Below are 23337 nucleotides of genomic sequence, written 5' to 3'. Positions count from 1 at the left end.
GTTATGGATTTTTTCTCACAGGAGAAAGCTGTGTGGTGCCCTGATGGAGGTCTCCTGTCATGAAAGGTATGATAGGGTAGGTGTAGATAAAATGGTCTCACTTGTAAGGAGTCCAAAACTAGAGGTCATACATATAACGTAGTCACAAATAAGTCCAATAAGGAATTGAGAAGGAACTTGTTTATCCAAGGAGTGGTAGCAATGTGAAACAAACTGCCACATGAGTAGTTGAGGTGAATAACACTTAAGGAAAAACTAGATAAGCACATGAGGGGAGAAGAAATAGAAAGGTGTGCTACCAGGATTAGATGAAGAAGGGAGAGAGGAGGCTCGTGTGGACCACAAAGGCAGGCATGGACCAGTTGGGTTGGATGATGGTGTTAAGGACAATCAGATCAGCCATGGTCTTATTGAACAGTGGAGCAAACTTGAGGGGCTGACTTGAGGGGGACCTCCTCTGGCTCCTATTGCTCTTGTTGATCTGTTACTACGCAGCAGACTCTGTGCACAGATAATCTATGGTGGTAAATCTGGTGTAGAAATCCATACCCAGAACTCTTCCACAAATATGGTTGACAAAATGCTGCAACTTTGGTTCAAAAGTATTGAATAAGCACAGTTATTTTCACACTTTAAACACAAGAGTTCCAATGTCTTTGGAAAACAGAATCTTTTAAAAAAAACTAATCTGGTGTTTTCTATTTCTTTCCCTTAGCTAAATATAATCGATGATCTTCACTTAGCAAATGACCCGTCATTAACAATCAGGTGTACCACTATCCTTTACAGTCCAAGAATGTTCTGTGTTAAATCTACAGTTCCCATCGAGTTAACTGGGCCAGGACTCTCCTTTCTAGAGCCCAAGTGCTCCCACCAGCAGAGAATCTCTACTCATTTCTTCTGGCGCTAGGAGCACAGGCTGGTATGCTAGTCTCTCTCCTTTAACATGCTAATTTATGCGTGGGGGAGTAGAATCCCACTATCACCATTTTGAGCAGGTGGCTCAATACCGAATGCTGGTCGTGGGACCCCCCCCTCAATACCGAATGCTGGTCGTGGGACCCCCCCCCCCCCCCCCCTCACAATGCAAATCCGGCTCCCAAGTGGGGGGGGGGGGGGGAGAGAGGGGGGTTTCCTGGTCACCCTCATGCATGCAAGTGGAGGGGGGATGCTGACCCGTTAGTCCCGTGGTGGGGGTGGAGGATGCCATACTTGTCAGTGAGGCGGGGTCAGAGTTTGCTTTGTTGGGGAAGGGCGGCCTTCCGATGGACTTTGTGGGTCACTCGAGTTATGCTCTGATCTGCTTGACTCACCTCAGGGTCCACCACGTCAGGGCCACACTTGGAAAACTTGCACCAAAGCCCACCCCATGGATTTCCCGCTGTGGGGGAAGCTTTTCCCAAGAGTGGGGGTGTCAGTTACAAGGGGTCATGATTTCAAAGTGAGAGGGGGAAAGTTTAAGGGAGATGTGCGTGGAAAGTTTTTTACGCAGAGGGTGGTGGGTGCCTGGAATGCTTTACCAGCGGAGGTGGTAGAGGCGGGCACGATAGCATCATTTAAGAAGCATCTAGACAGGTATATGAATGGGCGGGAACAGAGGGAAGTAGACCTTGGAAAATATGAGACAGGTTTAGATAAAAGATCTGGATCGGCGCAGGCTGGGAGGGCCGAAGGGCCTGTTCCTGTGCTGTAATTTTCTTTGTAAAAAAGAGCATAATGGAGGGCACAGACTCGGGTTTCGGGCTGGTTAATGTCATTGACATTTATTTAAATGCTTGATTTGCATCCTCCCGCTGGCGCGGGACGGGTAGCACACGGAGGCTGCCGTGGGGGGAAATTAGCACTTTCTCTTCCCCATCACGAGTCCCGAATGGAGTGGCTTTGAATGGACAATCCACCTCCTGATGTCAGTCAGGGAGTAGTAAGGCACTAAAGTTTCCCCCTGTGTCTGTTAATTGGTTTGGGGGGAGGGGGGGGGGGGGGGGGGGAAGAGGGAGGGGGAATGTTCAGGTAATGTTGCTGCTTTTGATTGCTAGGAAATTCGTAAGTTGATACTGACAGGCATGAGGCCCTGGAATTGTGATTGTCTGTAGTTCAAGTCCCCATTGACACATTAATATATCTGAAGCAAAGTGCTTCAGAGGGAGTTTAGCATTGCCAGATTTGCTGTACAATTATTGGGCAGCCAACAAGGAGAAGGTGTTGAGGTGGTCCGTGTTTTGTTAAAGGTATTTGTTTCGACATTTTGTATAAAATGTTGAAAGTGCAATAAAAACCATTTCCAAAACAAATATCTGAAGTAGAGTTAATGGATTAAAAGAGGTGCAAATACAAGTAAAATAAATCCCTACAGTGGAAGAAAAGTATTAAAGCTGTTACTCTTAAGAATAAGCAAAGTATCTAAAATTCCAAAGGAAGAAATAGGAGCATTACATTGTGTCTATGTAGTTCTTAGAATAATACAATGTGGCAGCAGCAAAATCCTCCAACCATGATATCTGGGCGATGAAGAGGGGACATATAAATGGTGGTGGCTGAAGTCATTATAGAATAAAGTATCTTGTGCAGATGAATGAGATGCTAGAATTTTAAAGGAAATTATGTAAGGTTGTTCTGGTTGAAATTTTCATTTCTCTCTTTGGAAGCAGGCAATCTAGTAACAAGCTGTAATCCAAATCTTGAAGATACACAGGCAGAGCCCACTGAATATTACAGAGAATTCAGTTTGAAACTTATGAGACAAAATGTAACGGAGGCGATCTGGAGCAGTTGGTGACACATTGGTGCACCACACTGTTCTGTTTCTGATGCCTCAGTCTGAATTCAGCTCATTAAGAGAACTAGTGTCATTGCAATGCCTAACATGAAGTGCGTATGAGGCATTGTCAATGTGCTTCAAGCAATCTAGTTCCAACTAAGTGGAGGCCCACGGCACAAATTATATTTTCCAGTCAAAAAATCTCTGTTCTTATAAACGTACTTCCCGGCAAATGGTCACCCTCTCCCCCACTTCCGCTGGTCAACATCCCTACCACACCTTAGAATAGAACCTCTGACTCACAAGTGATCAACAACACTACTGATTCACTATTATATTTTTAGTTATGGATCCTGTTTGGGTTTTGCACATCAAGCTTGAATTGGGCTGACTTTTCAACTCTGATACATTTGCTTAGCCTCAGTGGGTTATATTTTGACAATACCATCAGTTTTCCATCCAAGCCAGAATTGAAAAATTACCCTCATTTGTTCCGACCTGGAATAAAAAGAAATACAATTCCCCCAACAATTTTGCTTCTGCAAATAAATAAAGGTGTGATTCTCCGGCCTCATTACATTTTCTCTCGACCAAAACGGGGCCGGTCAATAGTGGGTGAGGCGGAAAATGCTGGCACCAAACCGTTTGTGATGCAACCGGCCTGCTCCCGTAGGTGAAACCAGGATCCCGCCGGAGAGTCGGGAGAAACCAACTGACATCACTTAAGTCCATTTCCATACAACTAATGAGAGTCACCCCACATCCTTCAGCCTCCCTCGATTTTGCAGCCTCTCCAGCAAGTGGTGACACTGGTGCCGATTAGCACTCCTTTTGAAAAACATGAACCGAGCAGATGGGCTGCTTCAGGGATCCGAGGAGGTGAGCAGTCATCTTCACTCACGCAGTGAGCCTGGGGGCACTAAGCATGCTGCCCCTGTGCTTGTGGGGATGAGTTGGGGTGAAGGGGGTGACGGGTGTGTTGGGAGATTGGTCGCATTCGGGGGTGGGGGTGGTCAACTCACCCATGCTGCCTGGTGTAGGTCGCTGACCTTCTTGCCGTACTGGAGGCTAGTCCTCATGGTCCCGCTGCCTGAGCTGATGGCCGTTGCCATTTCATCCCAGACAGCACTGACTGCCCTGTGGTTCTGGGACCCTTGGGGAAACAGGAAATCCTTCTTGGCCTCCACCACATCTAGAAGCCTCCCCATGTCTGCATCTCCAAGCCTTGGACTTGTTACCCGGCGCCATTGCTGCGAGCTGAGTCAAGTTGGTTGTGCAAGTGCTGTTTAAGTGCTGCTCGCCCTTGTTAGCTGGTGAGCGCGGTCCCGGAGAATCGCCTGTTGAGCCTTCATTTGCAGCATGAAAGCTCGTGGGGCCTCGGTAAGTGGACCAATTAACGTTGAATAATGTTGCCAGCTTCAATGGATGTCAATTTGCAGAGTTATATTACAGACAACAAAACAACGTTATTGATGCATTAATTTAAAACGCACATTCACAATTCTCTCCAAGGCACATTCCTTATCCCAGCCAGGCCCATCTTGGAGGTGATACTTGGCAATTTGGAAAAAAAGTGCTATTTACTTATTTGCAGTGATTTTTTTGTACCCACGGAGGTGACTGATGCCACTGCTGGAGAAACCAACCTTTTGGCTAAGGTCGAGCATGAGATCAGGTGTAATCTCTGTTCTTGTCAGCTTGGATCTAGTATGTCTTTTTTGTGGATACTATGAATTGGATACAATTTGAATTTGAATTGTTTTTTTGGAGCAAGCGAGATGGATTAAGGGCTTGGCCTATCCACTTTGTGCATTGGTTTTGTAACTCTAAGGAATACATCCTTTTTTAAAAAGGAGTTGCTGCAGAAAATAGTATTCTTTTAATTTGGAAATCTAGAGGTGGTGGGGGGTAAGTTTCCACTGGTCAACCGATCTAACAATACTGTCAATCTATTCTAAAGAAGAGATTTCAATTTCAATAGGTTGTGTAGGAAGCACTGGTTCAGTATTAATTTCTCTCATTATTCCTGAACATACTCATTTGTGTCTTGTATTCCACCAAGAGGATAAATTATTTTAAAATATAAACTTTCATTATTCTGTTAGCTGAGGCAAAAAATACCTTGCTACTTTTACTCAATTATTTTAAAGTTTTGCTTCTATCCTTCTAACTCTCATTAGAGGTTTAAAAAGTCCATCATATAAAATGGCTTGCCCTATAGCGGTTACATCTGATGACCAGATGAATGTTTGTATTATATATTGGATCTGAATCACCGAATACGAGCAATGGGTCTTACTGATTAGTAATGATGTAGATGATAAGTTGGAGAGTCAGCTCTTTCACCAGGACCATGGAATTCAATGCAGACCACATCTCAATGTATCTGAATTTTCAGTGATACTCATCGCAGTAGAAGTCTGCGTTATGGCAATATTTGGTCCCACAATTTATTTGTTTATTTAAATAGAAAATGGTGAATACCAAAATTGTATGGTTGTCATCGTGCATTAAAGGAAGTCATGCCATACCTAATGCTATTAGGTAATTACAGTAAGAAGTCTTACAACATCATGACCAGGAGGAACGCCATCCAACGTAGGAAGAAGATTAATGACCTCCACTGATCTGCAAGGCTAAATTACCATCTCTTTCCTGGCATCAGTTCTGCCTGCCACCGCTCAAACACCCAGCTGGCCCTGGCCCTCTACCCAGATCACTGACTCACACCTTGCACCCTCCCCACATCCGATCGTCATGCTTGTTCCTCAGAAACCTCTGGCTCCCACCAGCACAGCCCCTTCATGTCCAGTTGCAGTGCCCACACATGCCACCTGCCTAGACACCCCCATAATCCCTCAAGCGTGCAGCTCACAAAGCCATCTCTTTGTCCCAAGAGAAGATAACCCACAATAAATGGGAAAGGGTCAGCCAGGGTGTGGGAGTACCGGAGATCCAGTCCTCACCCCATATGAGGAACGGGCCCTGGAGATTGCGGGGTTGACTGAGGAGAGAGCAGAGCAGTCACCGACACAGAGCTTAGCCTGCGCTACGGAGGTGAGGATCCACTGCCGCTACACTGGGATGACTACACTCAAATGAGTAGTTCATGTCAGAATGTCAGACAAAGTGATCCATCCCTAACATTGACCACATGTACATTCTCCCAAATAATCTCCATCTGATGAGGCAGGGCCATCCGGAGGCATTCCCCCCCTCCCACATCCAAGAGAACATCTCAAAAGACAGCTCATAGGAGACCACCAACCAGGCGTCATAGTCATCACCCCCAACCTTCCACCAGCACCCCCCACCTTCCACCAGCACAGAGACACACACCCCGGTGGGAGACATTAGTGGGCAGGATTCTGGGGCGCAATCTGGTGAGAGCACACAGTTGCTGATGCACATCAGGTGTAGGGAGGAATATCTATGGGAGTCAGCTGCTGGATCCCAGGACTCAGCTGAGTCCCAGTCAGATGCTTAGTCTCTGGACAAGGTAATCCCAGAGCTGGATGCTGTGCTAGGACACGACCGGGAGATTCAGGAGGGAATGCCAGCGACACTCAGGCGAGTGCATAGCCGATTGGAGGATGATGCCAACAATGCATGGCACTGAGGCCAACACTGACCACAGTGGAAATCCTGGAGCACGGCTTCAGCGTCTTGAGTGGTGGTGCCTAAGGCGTGGCTTAGTCTGTGGCAACCATGGCGGAGAGCCTCAACATCGTGTCCTAGTGGCTGAAGATGTGTCCAAGACACAGGTGGACATTGCCAAGGCACTCTAGAGCATGGCCCTGTCATGGAGGGACATGTCCCAGAGGCCGGTGGACATGGCCGAGGCACTGCAGAGCATGGCCCCGTCACTGAAGAGCATCACTGAGGATGTCAACACCATGCTGCAGGCAATGGGGATGATACAGAGGCCTCTGGAGCTCACTCCAGCTGCCCCTCTATCCCATTGATACGTCCAGAGCCCTACATGCACCATGAGGGAGGAGGAAGTGCTGGAGGCCAACCCGTGCCCTGCCACCATGGAGACAATGGCAGTCTCCAGTTCTTCCAAATACCCCCTGATCCACATACACACCCTTTTGCCGTGAGAATATCACCGCGGAGTCCAGCTCTTAAGTGTTTGATTATTGGTTGCCTCAATGGTGCTGATGCTTCTAGAGATCAGGCAAACTGTTCAGGTTTTAAAGTTGGATCGAAATGCAATGCAATAATCATCATCTGAGACATGGTATGAGAAGTCACTTGAGAATATTTTGTTTATTAAAGGGTCAACGGTAACAAGGATTTGAAAATCAACTATATCACATTCCACATATCAGACTAACCATTAAGCAACAAGGAAACACCATTTCAGAAAAAAAACCTCGCAGGTTCCTCAACAGATACAAAGGAGAAACTTGAAAATCATGTCCAGAACTTTGGCGTAGAAATGATCTGTCCATCAACATGTGACTTGTTCCACGTATCAGTACCATTCGCCGTCCAGTAGCTGTACAAGACCCTCCCAAACGGCCCAATCTCACCAGAACCAAATACGGGCATCCACATATTCCACTGGTGCTCAGGTGCAGTTGAACATCTTGACTTCCAGCGTGTTTAACCCGCAGTGACGTGTCAGTCACATGCAGCACTCACCACACCAGCAACAAAAGCATCAGCAACCTGAGAAAATATTTCTTAAACGGCGTTAGCAGGTGACCCATTTGGATCAATGTCAATGTCATGCACCGGATACCATAGCGTCTTCTTGCTTTAAACCAGATTGCCTTCTGGACTCATACCACCCGAAGCCCGGTGTTCCAGAACCCAGGTATCTTACAAAAATTGTCCTTCTTTCTGGCTCCAGAAAAGGGAGGAAACAGCAACAGCAGCCTCCGGGTGTCTGCAGCCACAAGCAGCAAACACAACCTCACAACTAACAAGACCAATTTCACAGCCTTCAGCTGTGAAACTAGAGGCTGCTCACAGTCAAAGGGAGTTAAAGTGACCGTCAGCATATAACCAAGAACATGGCTCAGTCCTAGAAGCTTTTGGTAGGACAGCCAGGCAGCAGCTGTAGTTGTTCCCCCACTCCACGAGCACTGGGGCAGCAACTGCAATGCCCCTGGGCTGTGTGCCGGGGATTGGAAATAGCTACTCACCTCCTCAGCTCCCATTGGCAGCCATTGTGCTAGCTTCCCATTTTTAAATAGGAGTACTAAATGGCGCCCACGCAACCTCTCGCTGGGGAACATGTCGTCCCCCCCCCCCCCAAGGGGCCATTAGATTGGGCTTCCATCTCGTTAATAAGATGGAGTTTGCTCTTAATTTGTCTCAACTGGTGTCTCACCTCATCTGGGTGGATCGGGAACCCGCCAATGGGACCGGGTCCGTTAGATCTGAACTGATTCGCTCCCAGCGCAGATCCCAATTTTGGCCTCTCCTGCGATTTAGCCTGCGATTTATCCACGTTGAGCGGCCGTTAAATAGTGCCCATTATATTTAAATTTAAGGGGCAGCAGGGTGGCCTAGTGGTTAGCACAACCGCTTCACGGCGCTGAGGTCCCAGGTTCGATCCCGGCTCTGGGTCACTGTCCGTGTGGAGTTTGCACATTCTCCCCGTGTCTGCGTGGGTTTCGCCCCCACAACCCAAAAATGTGCAGAGTAGGTGGATTGGCCACGCTAAATTGCCCCTTAATTGGAAAAAATAATTGGGTAATCTAAATTTTTTTTTAAAAAATATTTAAATTTAAGTAGGTCATGGGATTTGAGTGGAAGAAAGATGATGTAAGTAATGGGAGGAGTCAGGTCTGTAGCATTAATCTGACACAGAGACATGCAGGCTGTCTACTGAAAGGCTATCTCTGTTCAAATGGTCTTTCAAAGAAGTCTCAATCCAGAGAGCATGGCAATTCTGTATTTATTTGCTAACTTTAATGAAAAATGGTTTATGACCTGTGATGGGTTTTGCTTGATTGGAGAGGAAGAAAGTGTCAGTTAAAAGCAATGTTTAACTGGCAATTGTAAACTATATTTCAGGGATGTTAAGGTAGTTTAAATATTGTGTTTTTTAAGAAATGTATTTTATTTGACATGTATCAAAAACAGGTTAGAACCCATAAACTTCCCAGAAATCAACTATACAGTCTGTACAAATGTTTTCCCCTCCAGACCTTGTGCGCAAAGTCCCTAACTTCCGGATACCTGAACTCACACGCCCCCCCCCCCCCCCCCCCCCCCCTCAGCAGCTCTACCCTCTCCCTTAGCTCCTACAGACTGGCGAACCCTTCCTCTAAATAAAGATCCCTCACCTTGGCCTTCCCCGCTTCCCTCCACCTCCTGTATACACTATCCATGCCCCTCCCCCGGCTCAAACCCTTGATTCTCGCACAACGATGTTAGCACGAACATCCCTTCCACCCTAAAATGCCTCCTCAACTGATTCCATGGCCGGAATTCTCCGATCCCGTACCAGGTCGGAGATCGCTGGGGGGGGATGCGCTCCGACGCCAGGCCGCCAATTCTCCGGCAACCGGAGAATCAGCGGCAATCGCGTCCACTGCACCGGCTGGGGGTTGTTGAAAGCCCCCCCCCCCGGCTATTCTCCGCGCTCGAAGGGCCGAGTGCCCACCGGCGTGGGTTATGTATGGTCCTACCCGGCGGGACCTCGGAGTTTTGGCTTCAGGGGCCGTCAGGGTGGGGGCACGGGTGGTCCGACTCCAGGGGGAGCCTCCACAGTGGCCAGGGCCGTTATCGGGGCTTCCAATCGGCATTAGGCTAATTCCTGGGGGGAAGGGGAGGGAGCCTGTGTTCCTCCATGCCGGGCCCCTGCAGGGCTCCGCCATATTGCCCGGGGGCCGTCGCGGAGACGGAAACCCACGCTCATGCACGGACCTGTGCCGGCGGCGTTGCGCCGGCTTTCGAGTGCACAGCACTCCGGTGCCATACTAGCCCCCTAGGAAGGGGTGAACGCCTGGGCCTGGAGGTCCATTGACGCCAGCATCGCTTGCGCCGGTTTTGACGCCGACATCAACACTTGGCCGGGATTTCGGAGAATCCCGGTCCATATCTTCACCACCGGGCTCCCTACTCAGAGCCTTTGGCAACTCTGCCATCACCATAGCCCTCAAACTAGACCCCTTCCAAGATTCCTCCTCCATCCTAACACACTCTACCCCTTCAGTTTAATATTGTGTTCATAATAAAGTTGTTTTAATACACCATGTTCCTATTTGTGCGTGGAATCACTTGTGAGAAAGTATCCTTTCCTCACAGTTTTACAATTTTTTTTTAAGTGACTGGAGTTCAAATTTTGGGGTCTTGTCCAGGTTCGTAACAGATCTCAGATGACATGAGCTGAGCCATCTAGGAAGAAACAAAATTTGGAGGTAGTACAATATTCATTGCACTTATGCAACCCTTAATAATTTGCAAATGGAAAAAATAAAAATTGTATGAAACATGCAATTTGCAAATCATCTCCATTGAAAAAGATGGCACATGCATAGGAGGTCATACAGGAATAAGCAAAAGTAAGCCAAAAACAAAATATTCCACTTTTTAATATATTTAAATATATTCTTCAGGTTTTGAATTGTTGCATGAAAAATTTGGTATTTTCTCAAAGTTTTTGAAATATTAAAACTCCTTAAAACTCAGGGGGCTTTTTTATAAGCAGTAAATGGGGAGGAGTGGGTATGGGTGGTGGGGGAGGAAAGTTGCTCGGGCTATTGGCAGCAGCCATTCAAAAAAGAAAGCAGAAAACTTCTTGCCTTACTGACACAATAGACAAGCTACCAACACAAACTGCATTCCCATTGGCCTTTACCAATATGGAGGTGGGGAACCAGGCTGTACAGCCATTTCTCAAGAGCATGCAACAGCTTAAAGAGAGAACCAATAGCATGGTTTGGCAGATTACGAGTGCACAATGTAAAACTTTTATCAGCAGTTACAACAAAAACTTGCGCTTATTTCGCACCATGACATAGTAAAACATCCTAAAGCAATTTTGAGAATTGAAATCAGACGGAAAATTAACGTTGAACCAATAGAGGAGATATTCGGATCGGTTACGAAAAGCTTCAGTGAGGTAGATTTTAAGGACTATCTTAAAACAAGGAGGTATAGGAGGTGGGTGAGGGAGAGAAGTGCAGAGTTTAGGACCGAGCAGATGAAGGTACGGCCAGCTAAGACAAAGGACTCTGGGATGCACAAGAGGCAGGAGGAACAGACAATTCTCAAGAAGGTTGTAGGACTGTAGAGTGTCACAGAGATGGAGAAGAGTAAGGTCATGGAGGAATTTGAACAAGAGGATTAAAAAAAATAAATCAACAAGGTATTAGTGACCAAGAGCCAATGTAGTAATTGAGCAAAGGGTGTTAGGAGTAAGGGCTTTGGTGCGAATTAGGATAAGGACGGCATAATTCTGGATGAACTCAACTCTACGGAGGGTGGAAAAGGAGAGGTCATCCAGCAGGGCATTGAAATTGTTGAGCCTCAGGGTAATAAAAGATAGGGATGAAGGTTTTACCAGCAGATGGGCTGAGGCAGGCAGATACAGGCTCAATTACTTCAGATGGAGGTGGGCGTAAGCAATCTCGGTGATGGAAGAAGGTACAGGTTCAGAAACTCAGCAGAGGGTCAAATTGCTCACAATCTGAGCATTCTGTCACATTCAGCCTGAGACAATCACTGTGGAGGGGAGCGCAACAAAAAGTGCTCAAGTGCTTCTTAAAGCTTAGCTTACAAGCAGCTAAAGTTCCCTTCAGCACTGGAAGAAACGGGTACCACTGACATGCTATCTATGGTTGGAAGGTTAGGAAATGGCAGTCAGCCTGGCTATCAGGGTGGGAAAATGGCCCCAATTTGCAAATGTGTTTATGATTCCTGCCAGATTCTGGCTGCCAGGGTTCACGTCCAGCTGAAAATCAGAATGACCATCAAACCACAGCAATGGGCAGGACTGGTTAGCGGATTCCTTGTTTTTCAGTTACTGCCCCTTTTTTGAGCGCAGATTGAAACAAGGGCTGATTTAGCACAGTGGGCTAAATAGGTGGCTTGGAAAGGAGACCAAGGCCAGCAGCACGGGTTCAATTCCGTACCAGCCTCCCCAAACAGTCGCTGGAATGTGGTGACTAGGGGCTTTTCACAGTAACTTCATCTGAAGCCTACTCGTGACAACAAGCGATTTTCATTTCATTGGACAGGAGCTGAAAAATCACCCCAGGTTTCTTCTTTCTTGGGAGCAGGCCTGTCACAGTGGAGAATCACTTCAAAATAAAAACCTCGGCGTTTGGCTGAAGACAAGGTAGAAAATTAAACAAAGTTTCACCAGCTGTAAAAGGAAACGCGGAGAGTGTTTTAGAACTATTTTCACTGTTTACCAGGAGAGGGTTGAATGCTATCTCTGAGAAACACTGAAACAACATTGAGGCGAAGCAGTGAGCGGTCAGACACACGCACAAGTAGCCTTTGTACAAAGTCTGGACTCATTTTCACCTCGAGAAAATGACAAGATGGGAACTTAAAATGTGGCCAACATTCACAATTCTGAAGTATTAACCATTAATAAGATAAGGGTGGACTCAAACAAGAACTAAGTCGTTTCGTCTGTGTGCAAATTGACATGGTTAGGAGCGAATTCTACATCACGACCCCCCAAAAAATGAGTTCGTGTTACAAGCGAAAGCCACACATTTTGGACCGTTTTCCCTCTCGTTTTTGCAATGATTTATCCTTCCCCCCCCCCCTTGTGATATTAATCGCGTATATTAACGGATCTGAAAGAAGTGACAGGCTGATGGCAGCTTCTGCCTATTTCAAATCCAAGCTAACAGTAAACATGTCGGTGATCTGGCAGCTGACACCTCTTCGCATGGGCGTCCCTCATTCATCAGCCGCCAGACGAGAAAACACGGTGCTGGCACTCACACTAACTTTACATTTCCTCTTTGCAGCTGGACACAACTCTCAACACCCCCCACCCCTACCACCAAGGAGCACAGAGAACTGCAATCCAATCAAGCAACGCTCTCCAAACTTTCATCATCTTCCCCAAACTTGTCCAGTCCACACACATAGTTCTAGTTAACTTGTTACCTTCAGCTCCCTCCTCCGAAATTAAGAGCTTCTCAGCGTTTGCCGAAAATTGCAATCTGCAGCCAATCCATGTAACTTCCAATCCCGCCCCCCAATCCGACTCGAGCTAGAAGGGGCAACGGACCGGGATGACCCTAAGGCTAATGCAGGGAAAATGGCTTTAGACGGCGAGCAGCAGCAAGAACCCAACAATCAGCTCCATTCACATTGGAATGAGAGGAATGTCAGCGCTTTACCTACTTGCACCAGAGCGTGGGCCGACTAGGTCCTAGCGCCAGCCGCTGGCTGAACTTCACCGGCTGCAGAGGATCCTGGGGATGGTCCTACAAGGTTTTTCATACTGTGACACAGAGAGATTTCCAAAAGATCCCAGGACCAGTCAAGAAAGAGATTTACCTAATATATGGAAGGGATTCGGATTTAACAGCATAAGAGGGAAAAAGAGTTTATGTGGAACTCTAGACACACATTGGATGTTCAGCAACTAATTTTGTGTATTAACAAAACAGGTGGATCTTCTTCCAGATGTTAACAGCAATAGTACAGTAACTTTTAGTAATCATGTCTCACAATGCTCTTTTGTGTCTCATCTCTTTATTTCTACTTTCCCTTTTCTATTTTGCTTGCCACACACCTGCATTTACCTTTGTCTTTTCCTAGATAGCTCTCCTTTTACATGTGCTAATGTGCTTCTTGCATTTCCATCAAATATGTGACCATGTTTTATATTCTCCCCATTGCTTTGTGTACAACCGTACCTCAATTCCTATAAGCTCTTGTGTCAACAACTTTGTTTCCAAAATATCAGACAATTAAACTTGTGCCCAGTATTATTTGTGTTTTAAAAAATAAGTTTGGAGAATATATTTGGTGCAAGTCAAATTCCTTGTTTGTTTAAATCATAGAATTTACAGTGCAGAAGGAGGCCATTCGGCCCATCGAGTCTGCAACAGCTCTTGGAAAGAGCACCCTACCCAAGCCCACACCACCCTATCCCCATAACCCAGTAACCCCACTCATCCAACACTAAGGACAATTTTGGGCACTAAGGGCAATTTATCATGGCCAATCCACCTAACCTGCACATCTTTGGACTGTGGGAGGAAACTGGAGCACCCGGAGGAAACTCCAGCACACACGGGGAGAACGTGCAGACTCCACACAGACAGTGACCCAGCTTGGAATCAAACCTGGGATCCTGGAACTGTGAAGCAATTGTGCTAACCACTATGGGCTGTTTAGCACAGGGCTAAATTGCTGGCTTTGAAAGCAGAGCAAGCAGGCTAGCAGCATGGTTCGATTCCCGTAACAGCCTCCCCGAACAGGCGCCAGAATGTGGCGACTAGGGGCTTTTCACAGTAACTTCATTTGAAGCTGACTTGTGACAAAAAGCAATTTTCATTTCACTATGCTACCATGCTGTCCAAATCTAGGATACAGATGAATCACATTTATTTTCCTGACTCCTTCCCTGACTTTCATGTTGGGTTGCCACCATTGGCACACTGTCGATATTGTACCCATTCTACGCCCAATCCCACCAATGGAGAGTTAAATATGGATGACTGTAGAACTAAACATATGTAAACACAGGAAATATGGGGAGGTGGCAGCGCTGGCCCTAGGGTTGCTGGCGCCCCGGGCAAGCTGAACTTCGGCGCCCTTCGGGGGGGGGGCCGGGGGGTAAGGGGGCGGGGCCGGGGGGGGGGGGGGGTAGGGGGCGGGGCCGGGGGCCGGGTCCGGGGGGGGCGGGGCCGAGAGGGGGCGAGGGGGGTGGGGCCGAGAGGGGGGCGGGGCCGAGGCGGGGGGGCGGGGCCGAGGCGGGGGGGCCGAGGCAGGGGGGCGGGCCCGATGCGGGGGGGCGGGGCCGAGGGGGGGGGCGGGTGGAGGGGGCCGCCCTGGGGGAGGGCGGCCACCGCGCATGCGCTGGTTGGCACCGGCCCAACTGCGCATGCGCGGGACCCGAGTCTCTGGCGCCCCCTAGCATATGGCGCCCCGGGCGACTGCCCGAGTTGCCGGTGCCTTGGGCCGGCCCTGGGAGGTGGTTGTGGAAGCAGTGTGGTTACATGACATTGGTCACACTTATATTTAGCACTATCCTACCAAAAGTGCTGTCAAAACGAAATCTATTAATAACACTGTGGTGAATGTAACTTGGTAATTCACACTGTATCTTTGTAGGTGCAGTAGCGTTATCCGACCACTAGGGGAGTAGCACTGGAGTTTGTACGGGGCTCCACCCTTGGCTCCGCCCATGACTCCTCCCCCTTGTGCTGCTGTATAAATACCCTTGTCCAGAGTCAGCCTGCAGTTCACCGAGAGTTCATCAACGGGTAACAGGCTGGCTCTGTAGTAAGTAGATTAAAACCACTGTTCATATCGGAAAGCACGTGTCTGGTGAATTGATGGTTCCATCAAACACCAAAGCAATTATTGTAAGAGTATGGCTGTATATTCATTTTTCAAAAATATTTTTCTGGCGATTTCTTCATTTAAAACAAAATTAAGTAACTCATGGGCAGGAGAGGACTGGCTCCCTTGAAAGGGCATGGGATTCTCTGAGATTGTCAAACAGAAAAGGAATCAGGGGTGTAACACAATTTCCTGTGTGCCATTTGTGGCTCAATTGCTAGCACTCCAAGGATCTGAGCACAAAAATCAAGGGCTGGATTCTCTGATTCTGGGGCTTTATCCCCACGCTGGCGTGGGATCGGTGGTGGAAAACTGGCGCAAAACGGCCACTGATTCTCCGTTTTGCTGGGGGCTAGCAGGACGGCAGAGCACCCGGCTCTAGCCGCCGATATGCCCCGGAGAATTGCCGGGTCCGTGGCAGTTCCCCCCCCCCCCCCCCCCCCCCCCCCACCCCCGCTTCGGCCGGCTTGCATGTCCCAGACCATCCCCCCATCCCCGGAAGAATGTCTCCCCCCCCCCCCCCCTCTGACCACAGATCACCCCTCCCCCGACTGTGGCAGCGTTGGACTGAGTCTGCAGCCACCACGCCGACTTCCCAACGAGTGAGACCATGAGAGACCCACGCCGTTGGGAACTCGGCCGGTCAGGAGTGGAGCATCGGGGGGGGGGGGGGGGGGGGCCTCAGGCACTGTCCTGAGGCTGTTGATCCACTTTGGAGAGGCGGAGCATCGCAAGAGCGGCGCCGCCCCCGATTCTGTCATAAACCTGGATTCTCCAGCTGGTCGCTGATCGTGATTTCAGCATCAGCAACCAGAGAATCCAGCCCCAAGACTGACATTCACTCTACTGCAGTACAGAGGGAGTGTTGTACTGTCAGAAGTGCCGTCTTTTGGATAAGATATTATACCAAGGTCCTGTTTGCCTGGTCAGGTGGATGCAAATTATCTCATGACATTATTTCAAAGAAGAGCAGGAAGTTATCTTTGGTGTCCTCGGCAATATTTATCCCTCAAGCAGCATCACAAAAGCAGATTTCATTACATTGAAATCAATAGAAAGGGGTGATGTCCTCCATCGTCACACTCATTTCCTTAGCTCAATTGGCTGGATAGCTGGTTTGCGATGCAGAGCAATACCAACAGCGCGGGTTCAATTCCTGTACCAGCTAAGGTTATTGACGACGGTCCAACCTTGCCCCTTGCCTGAGATGTGGTGACCCTCAGGTTAAATCACCATCAGTCAGGGAAGGGCAACCTCTGGACTATGATGGCATTTTATTTTACACATGCTGCAAGACATGCTGAGTTTCTCCAGCATTTTTGTTTTGACATTATAAAATAATTTTTAAATTTTAGACATTCTTATTTTAATGTAATTCCTATTTTAATACCCGAGGTAGTGCTGATGGTGTTCCATGTCTCTTGTTGAGTTATCAGCAATTCTCTTAATTATGGAATTGCAAATTTCATAAGATGATAAAACATGTGGGCAAGGAAATCAATTTGCGTTGTCATGCCAACACTAACCAAATGCAGGGAATAGTCTCTAATGAGTAGACCTGAAGCACACACAAATATCGAGCCTTTGGGCTGCTGAACTGCAAATCCCCAGGAAGCTCACCGACAAAGAGCTTTTTAATGTAGTCACTGATAGCAACCTCTGAGTGGATCCTGGAGGGGAGGTGATTGGGAAAGAGGTGTATGACCAGGAAAGGGGGAACGGATCAGAAAGGAGAAGGACATAGGAGAAAGGGAGTGACTGCAAGATGAATGAAGAATCATGAGAGATGGGGCTGGCCAAGAGAGGAGGAGAAAGACTTAAAGAACTATACAGTCAATGAAGTTCATTTTCAAGCATAGCCACTGTTGTAATTTAAGAAACCCAACAATACGGACCAGATAATCTGGTTAAGGAATATGTTTTTGTCAGGAGAAAACTACAAGGAGAGTCACATCCATTACAAACCCACTGACTCCCACAACAACCTCGACCACAGCTCTTCGCACCCCTCTTCCTGTAAGGACTCAATCCCGTTCTTCCGGTAGCTTCGGCTCCATCGCATTTGTTCTAATGATGCCACTTTCCAAAACGGTGCTGCTGACATGTCTTCATTCCCACCCACTGTGGTCAACTGGGCTCTCAATCATGTCTGAGACATCTCCCGCACCTCTGCCCTCACCCCCCTCCCAGAACCAGGCCAGGCGCCCCCATGTCCTCACTTTTCACCCCAGCATCCTCACATCCAAAGAATCATCCTCCACCAATTCCGAGATTCTGCATGATTCCAGCACCAAACGCATCTTCCCCTCACCCCGTCAGCATTTCCCAGGGACCAGTCCCTCTGGGATACCCTGGTCCACTCCTCCATCATCCCCAACACCCCATCCTCTTCACACGGCACCTTACCATGCAGTCGCAGAAGGTATAACACCTGCCCCTTTACCTCATCCCTACTCACGATCACAGGCCCGAAAGACTCTTTTCAAGTGAAGCAGCGTTTTCTTCAATCGGGTCTATTGCATTTGCTGCTCTCAATGTGGTCTAATCGACATTGTAAGAAGTCTTACAACACCAGGTTAATGTCCAACAGGTTTGTTGGGAATCACTAGCTTTCAGAGCGCAGCTCCTCCTTCATCAGGTGAGCTAGTGATTCCAAACAAACCTGTTGAACTTTAACCTGGTGTTGTAAGACTTCTAACTGTGCCCACGCCAGTCCAACGCCGGCATCTCCACATCATGCCTACTCTACATTGGAGACACTAAACGCAGACTGGATGACCGCTTTGCAGAACACCTCCGGTCTGTCTGTGAGCAGGACCCAGACCTTCCTGGTGCTTGCCATTTCAACTCACAGCCTGCTCTCATGCCCACATGGCCATCCTTGGCCTGCTGCAATATTCCAGTGAAGCCCAGTACGAACTGGAGGAACAGCACCTCATCTTCAGGTTAGGCATGTTACAGCCTTCCGGACATGACATTGAATTCAACTTCAGATTGTGAACTCTTTCCTCCACCTTCAACCCATTTTTATTCCTATCAATTTATTTTAATTTCTTTAATTGATCTCTTTTTCCCTCACCATTGTTCCCCCACCCCACCCAACTTGGGCCATCTGATCCTAGTTGTCCTTTGGCTCACTGTTGCTCTGCCATCCACACACTCTAATCTCTTTATGTGCCACTATCAGCACCTTACTTAGCCTTAATCACACCCCTTTTTATTTCTTTTGTCTTCTGTCCTCAACATCTTTGTCACAACATCAGCACGGTAGCATTGTGGATAGCACAATCGCTTAACAGCTCCAGGGTCCCAGGTTCGATTCCGGCTTGGGTCACTGTCTGTGCGGAGTCTGCACATCCTCCCCGTGTGTTCGTGGGTTTCCTCCGGGTGCTCCGGCTTCCTCCCACAGTCCAAAGATGTGCAGGTTAGGTGGATTGGCCATAATAAATTGCCCTTAGTGTCCAAAATTGCCCTTAGTGTTGGATGGGGTTACTGGGTTATGGAGATAGGGTGGAGTTGTTAACCTTGGGTAGGGTGCTCTTTCCAGGAGCTGGTGTAGACTTGATGGGCCGAATGGCCTCCTTCTGCACTGTAAATTCTATGATCCTATCACTGGCCTCTATCCAGCCCTATCGCTCCATGCACTCCCCCCCCCCCCCCCCCCCCCCCCCCCACCCCACCCCCACTCCCTATAAATCTGACCTGATTTTCAGCTCTCTCCAGCTTTAACAAAGAATCATCCAGACTCAGAACATTAGGTCCCTTTTCTCTCCTCAGGTGCTGTGCGACCTGCTGAGATTGTCCACTATTTTCTGTTTTTGTTGTTGAAGGAGTGTCACTACTGGGCAACTGCAGTACATATTCTGTCAAATGGATCATGAGGCACAGGTAGATGCCAGGAAGGTGACTGCCTGTGTGGTTTGTGACCTGTACAGACCACTGGAAACTGGGGGTGAAGTAGCGAAAAATAATATTGTCATTAAAAGTGACTGGTGCTGTGGTTCCAAAGGCAGAAACACTGCACAGAAAGGTAGGAACCCCTGCCCCCTAGTGGGTTCTCAAGTGATCAGGTAAATTTTAAAACTTTTTAAGGACTGTCTGTATAAGGTCTTTAAAGGTCTGTATAATGTCTTTATTCTAATATTATTTATTGGTAGATTTTTAAAAATAATGCACATTTTATGAAATAATTAATTACTTTATTTGTTTAACATAAGCTTCTGTGTCTACTTATGGGTCAGTTGTTCTGTTGTAGATAATTTAGCCAATAATTTCCTTGAAAGAAGTATCAAGCTTTTTTTAAACAGAACCACGTTGGTCTCAAAAAAATTAAAGTAGAATAACAAAAATACAAAATAACGTCATCCTTTTTCCATCTAAAGAAGGGATACTGAATTTCTATGGATCCAAACTTCAATGGTTAAAGAAACGTTCTAACTTGAACTATAAATTATTCTTGGAACAAAACAAAGTCATAGGGCATGATTTAACCACTGTGTTGTGCCCGGTGCGGATCTGGGCACGGTTCAATAGCGGGAAAGGCCAAAACCGAGATTTACACCGTTTGCCATTTACCGGTCTACTCCCGATGGCGAGTGCTGGATCACGCCCAAATATGGCGGGCATATCATTTTGGTGATGGAGCATTGTAGCTCCTAGGTGTGATACTGGAGCATACAGGCCTGGTTTCATATAAAGCCCCGGTTCAGGGAAGGATCCAGTGAAAACACTTGGACCACTTGATGAAGTGAGAACCCGCCCTTCAGGATATCTGAGCAGCTGTGCTACCAGGAACCGCCCCTCAGTCTTGTGCCCAGCCATCCGGATCGCCACGCCCGGTCCAACAAGAGGAAGATGATTCTGGAGCTGAGATGGACGCAGAGGAATCCATGCCGGCAGACAATGTCATGTCTGGAATCGAGGTCCTGGCAGTCAGCCAGGAAACGGCAATCGGCTAATTAATGCATTCCACCCGCCCCAGAGCCACCACAGATGGAAATGGAGCAACGGGCGAAGTGGTGCAACGGGCGAAGTGGTGCAGAAGGCCTCCATCGTTGGCAGCTGAAGGGGGACTTTAGGACTTTGTGAGGGGAGGGGTGTCATAACCCCCACGAGGAGAAACCATTATTGATGTCCCCGTGGGACTTGTGGAATACGCGCTTCCTAGCCAGGGGGCAGAAGTCTGGGCTCGATATGAGCTAACATAAAAGTAGGCCCTAAACAAGGCCTGGTATAGTTAGTCCTCCCAGCTAGGATTGTACTGGGAGTGATATGCTGCCTTATGCAGACCTTTGAAAGTAATGTAAATAAATTTATTTTCGTTTACCGCCAGCCTCCTCTGAGTCATTAAAGGTGGGTTTCTCAAAAGATTGGCTAAGACTCTAACATATGGCATTGTATTTATGTATGCCAGATACATTTTTTCTAAAGTAAAGCAAAATGATATGGAGAAGGAGAAAATCTCAAAAGCTGGCACAGATAAGTGATTGTGCATGCAGAATTACAAAAATGTAAATGATTCACAATTATATTATTTGACCTACCTTGATCTATACAGTTTGATGAAGCTCCTCAGCCAGTCACATCAGAGACTGTTTTGAAAAGGGTTATCTCTGTTTCTCTCTACCAGAGCCTGCACTGCTGAGTATTTCCAGCATTTTCTGCTATTATTTCAGATTTGCAGCATCTGCAGTATTTTGCTTTTGTACCACACGCTGTGTTTATTTTAATTTTGCCTCCAATAGTGCTGGGGGTGCAGACCAACTCTCTGGGAGGATCTCCATGTTGTTGCTCCTCTGCCCATCAGTGACAACACCCCTGATTTTGATAGCAATTAATAGCCTGTGTTCGATCACTGGAATAAAGCCTTTGATTTTCCTGTGGCGACTCTATCATCATTTTCAATGAATAACAATCCGTCACTATACATATATATATATATATATTGAAAATGGTAGCTGCACCACAACTCTGCATGCAGTTACCCCTGTGCGTGGTTCTGTAACAGAACATCGATGTTGAGACATCTGTTTGTGCTCTCTTGCATTTGCAATGTTACACTTCTATCTATTGATATCTGAGATGAGGAGAACAGGAACAGCAAACAAAAAGTAGGAGGTGTAAAATCTAGACAGAATGAGCAGCAATACAAAGTGGAGCTTCCCAAAGTTTGGACCAGTTTTGTTGGAAAATATCAAAATAGGTACCGTTAGGGTGCATACCTCCCGAAAGGGAACATAGCTAAACGTGTTTCCTGGCGCTTGCAATTCTGAGAAACACATGATTATGCAACGTGGCTCGCGTTGAATAAGCGGCCTGAATGAAGAAAGCGCGGCCGAGGTCGCACGTGGCCCTGTTTTGTGCAGTGGGGAGCTCTGCTCACCGGAACCTCCCATTGTAGCGAGAGATCGGGATACCATTTTTAAATGGTGTCCCGACCTCCGAGGCCCCCAAAGCGATCCTCAACTTCCCCCAAGCCCAAACGCACTATGGGATGGGCCTGGCCCCTCCCTTCATCTCCCCCTAAAACCCACGCCTCCTCCCCATTTTCACCAATTGAACACCCATCTCATCGAGTAGTATTTGAGCTTTAGATTCCAGGTTATTTAATAGCTTTTTGGCTGTGTCCTCACTCTTTCCACCTTCTTCTTTTTGACCCACCCATCTCCTCCATCTCTGACCCTTTTCTTGTGGCCTCCTCTCCCAATTTTCACCCTTTCTCCCTATTCCCAACTCTTTCTCTCAACTCCCGCTGTTGCTGCTCCTCTCCAATATGCCCACTTTCTAAATACTTTCTCCTCGACTGCCTTGGTTCAATTAACCTCTTCCCCACTGTCTTACCAGACTGGGTGTAATTATTGGACTTGGCCTTAGCTCCCTCTCAGCAAAGCCACTGAACATCAATTAATACTACATATTGCTAACTCTATGCAGTGCATTTTCTGTAAGTGCAAGTAAAGAGAATAATAAACACAATCACACTCTGCTATTTTTCTGAAAACATACTGTAATCTTACAGTTTATGCCATTTAAATTCCCTCAGTTAAATTATTGTCTTGTCACTGATTCATAATTACTTAACAGCTGATCAACTTCTCAAACATATTTACTATTAAGCATTGAATAGTACTCCAATTACTACAAGCCATCAATCATAAGCGTACCAGTCTCACCTATTTGATTCCCATCCCTCTGAGCAGATAGCAATTCTGAGGGGACATCATCTGTATGAGAGAAATACACTTTAATAAGTTTTCTTTCAAACATTTTATGTTATATAACATTAACTAAACAAAAACAAGTTATATTTCATTCAGATCTTCTCCTGTAAAGTTACTTTCATTGTGTAATTTTCACAGTGCTTTGAACTTATATTAAATTGTATTATAAAATATATTATATTGTAAAATATATAGCAAATGTATCTCCTTCATTTAAACTGGGAGGGAGACAGAAAGCAGGAATCTACAGGCCAGTTAGCTTAACATCTTCCATGGGGAAAATGTTCAAAGCTATTATTAAACAGGTTACAGCAGAGCACTTAAAATAGTGGTAATCAGGTAGAGTCAACATGGTTTTGTGAAAGGGAAATCATGTTTAACTAATGTATTTGACTTCTTTGTAGAAATAACATGTACTGTAGATAAAGGGAGCTGGTGGATGTACTGTACTTAGATTTCCAGAAGGCACTTGATATTGTGCCACATCATAAGTTATTGTGGAAAATAAAAGCTCATGATACAGGGGATAACACATCGGCATGGATAGAAGATTGGCTAGTTAACAGAGCAGGCATAAATGGGTCATTTTTCTGGCTGGCAGGATGTAAAAAGTAGTGTGCCATAGGGATCTCGGTTGGGGCCTCAACCTTTTAACAATTTATACAAATTACTTGATGAAGGGACCGACGGTATCGTTGTTAAATTTGCTGATGACACAAAGATGGGTGGGAAAGTAAGTTGTGAAGAAGACATAGGAACGCTAAAAGGGATATAGATCAGTTAAATGAGTGGGCAAAGATCTGGCAAATGGAGTATAATGTGGAAAAATGTGAAATTATCCATTTTGGCAGG

General features: G+C 46.9%; 1 protein-coding gene and 1 long non-coding RNA gene across 5 annotated transcripts in view; one reads left to right on the top strand and one right to left on the bottom strand.

Moving 5' to 3' along the window:
* Positions 1-23337, bottom strand: part of amotl1 (angiomotin like 1) — a 171406-nt gene that overhangs the window by 109896 nt on the left and 38173 nt on the right. For 2 of the 4 annotated variants that reach the window (XM_038818152.1, XM_038818153.1), the window contains exon 4: positions 22429-22488. In XM_038818152.1, the coding sequence (XP_038674080.1) occupies positions 22429-22488 (60 nt within the window). Of the gene's footprint in view, positions 1-12853; positions 13090-22428; positions 22489-23337 lie in introns of those variants that run through there. The other 2 variants (XM_038818154.1, XM_038818155.1) reach the window with 2 other exon arrangements.
* Positions 11949-13702, top strand: LOC119977350. Its single transcript, XR_005463182.1, has 2 exons — positions 11949-12062; positions 12712-13702. It is a non-coding gene; the product is annotated as an uncharacterized LOC119977350 (long non-coding RNA).

The sequence above is a fragment of the Scyliorhinus canicula genome, chromosome 14 (genome assembly GCF_902713615.1).
Source record: "Scyliorhinus canicula chromosome 14, sScyCan1.1, whole genome shotgun sequence".
In the NCBI taxonomy this organism is placed as follows: Eukaryota; Metazoa; Chordata; class Chondrichthyes; order Carcharhiniformes; family Scyliorhinidae; genus Scyliorhinus; species Scyliorhinus canicula.
This window is presented reverse-complemented; position numbering and strand designations above follow the sequence as displayed.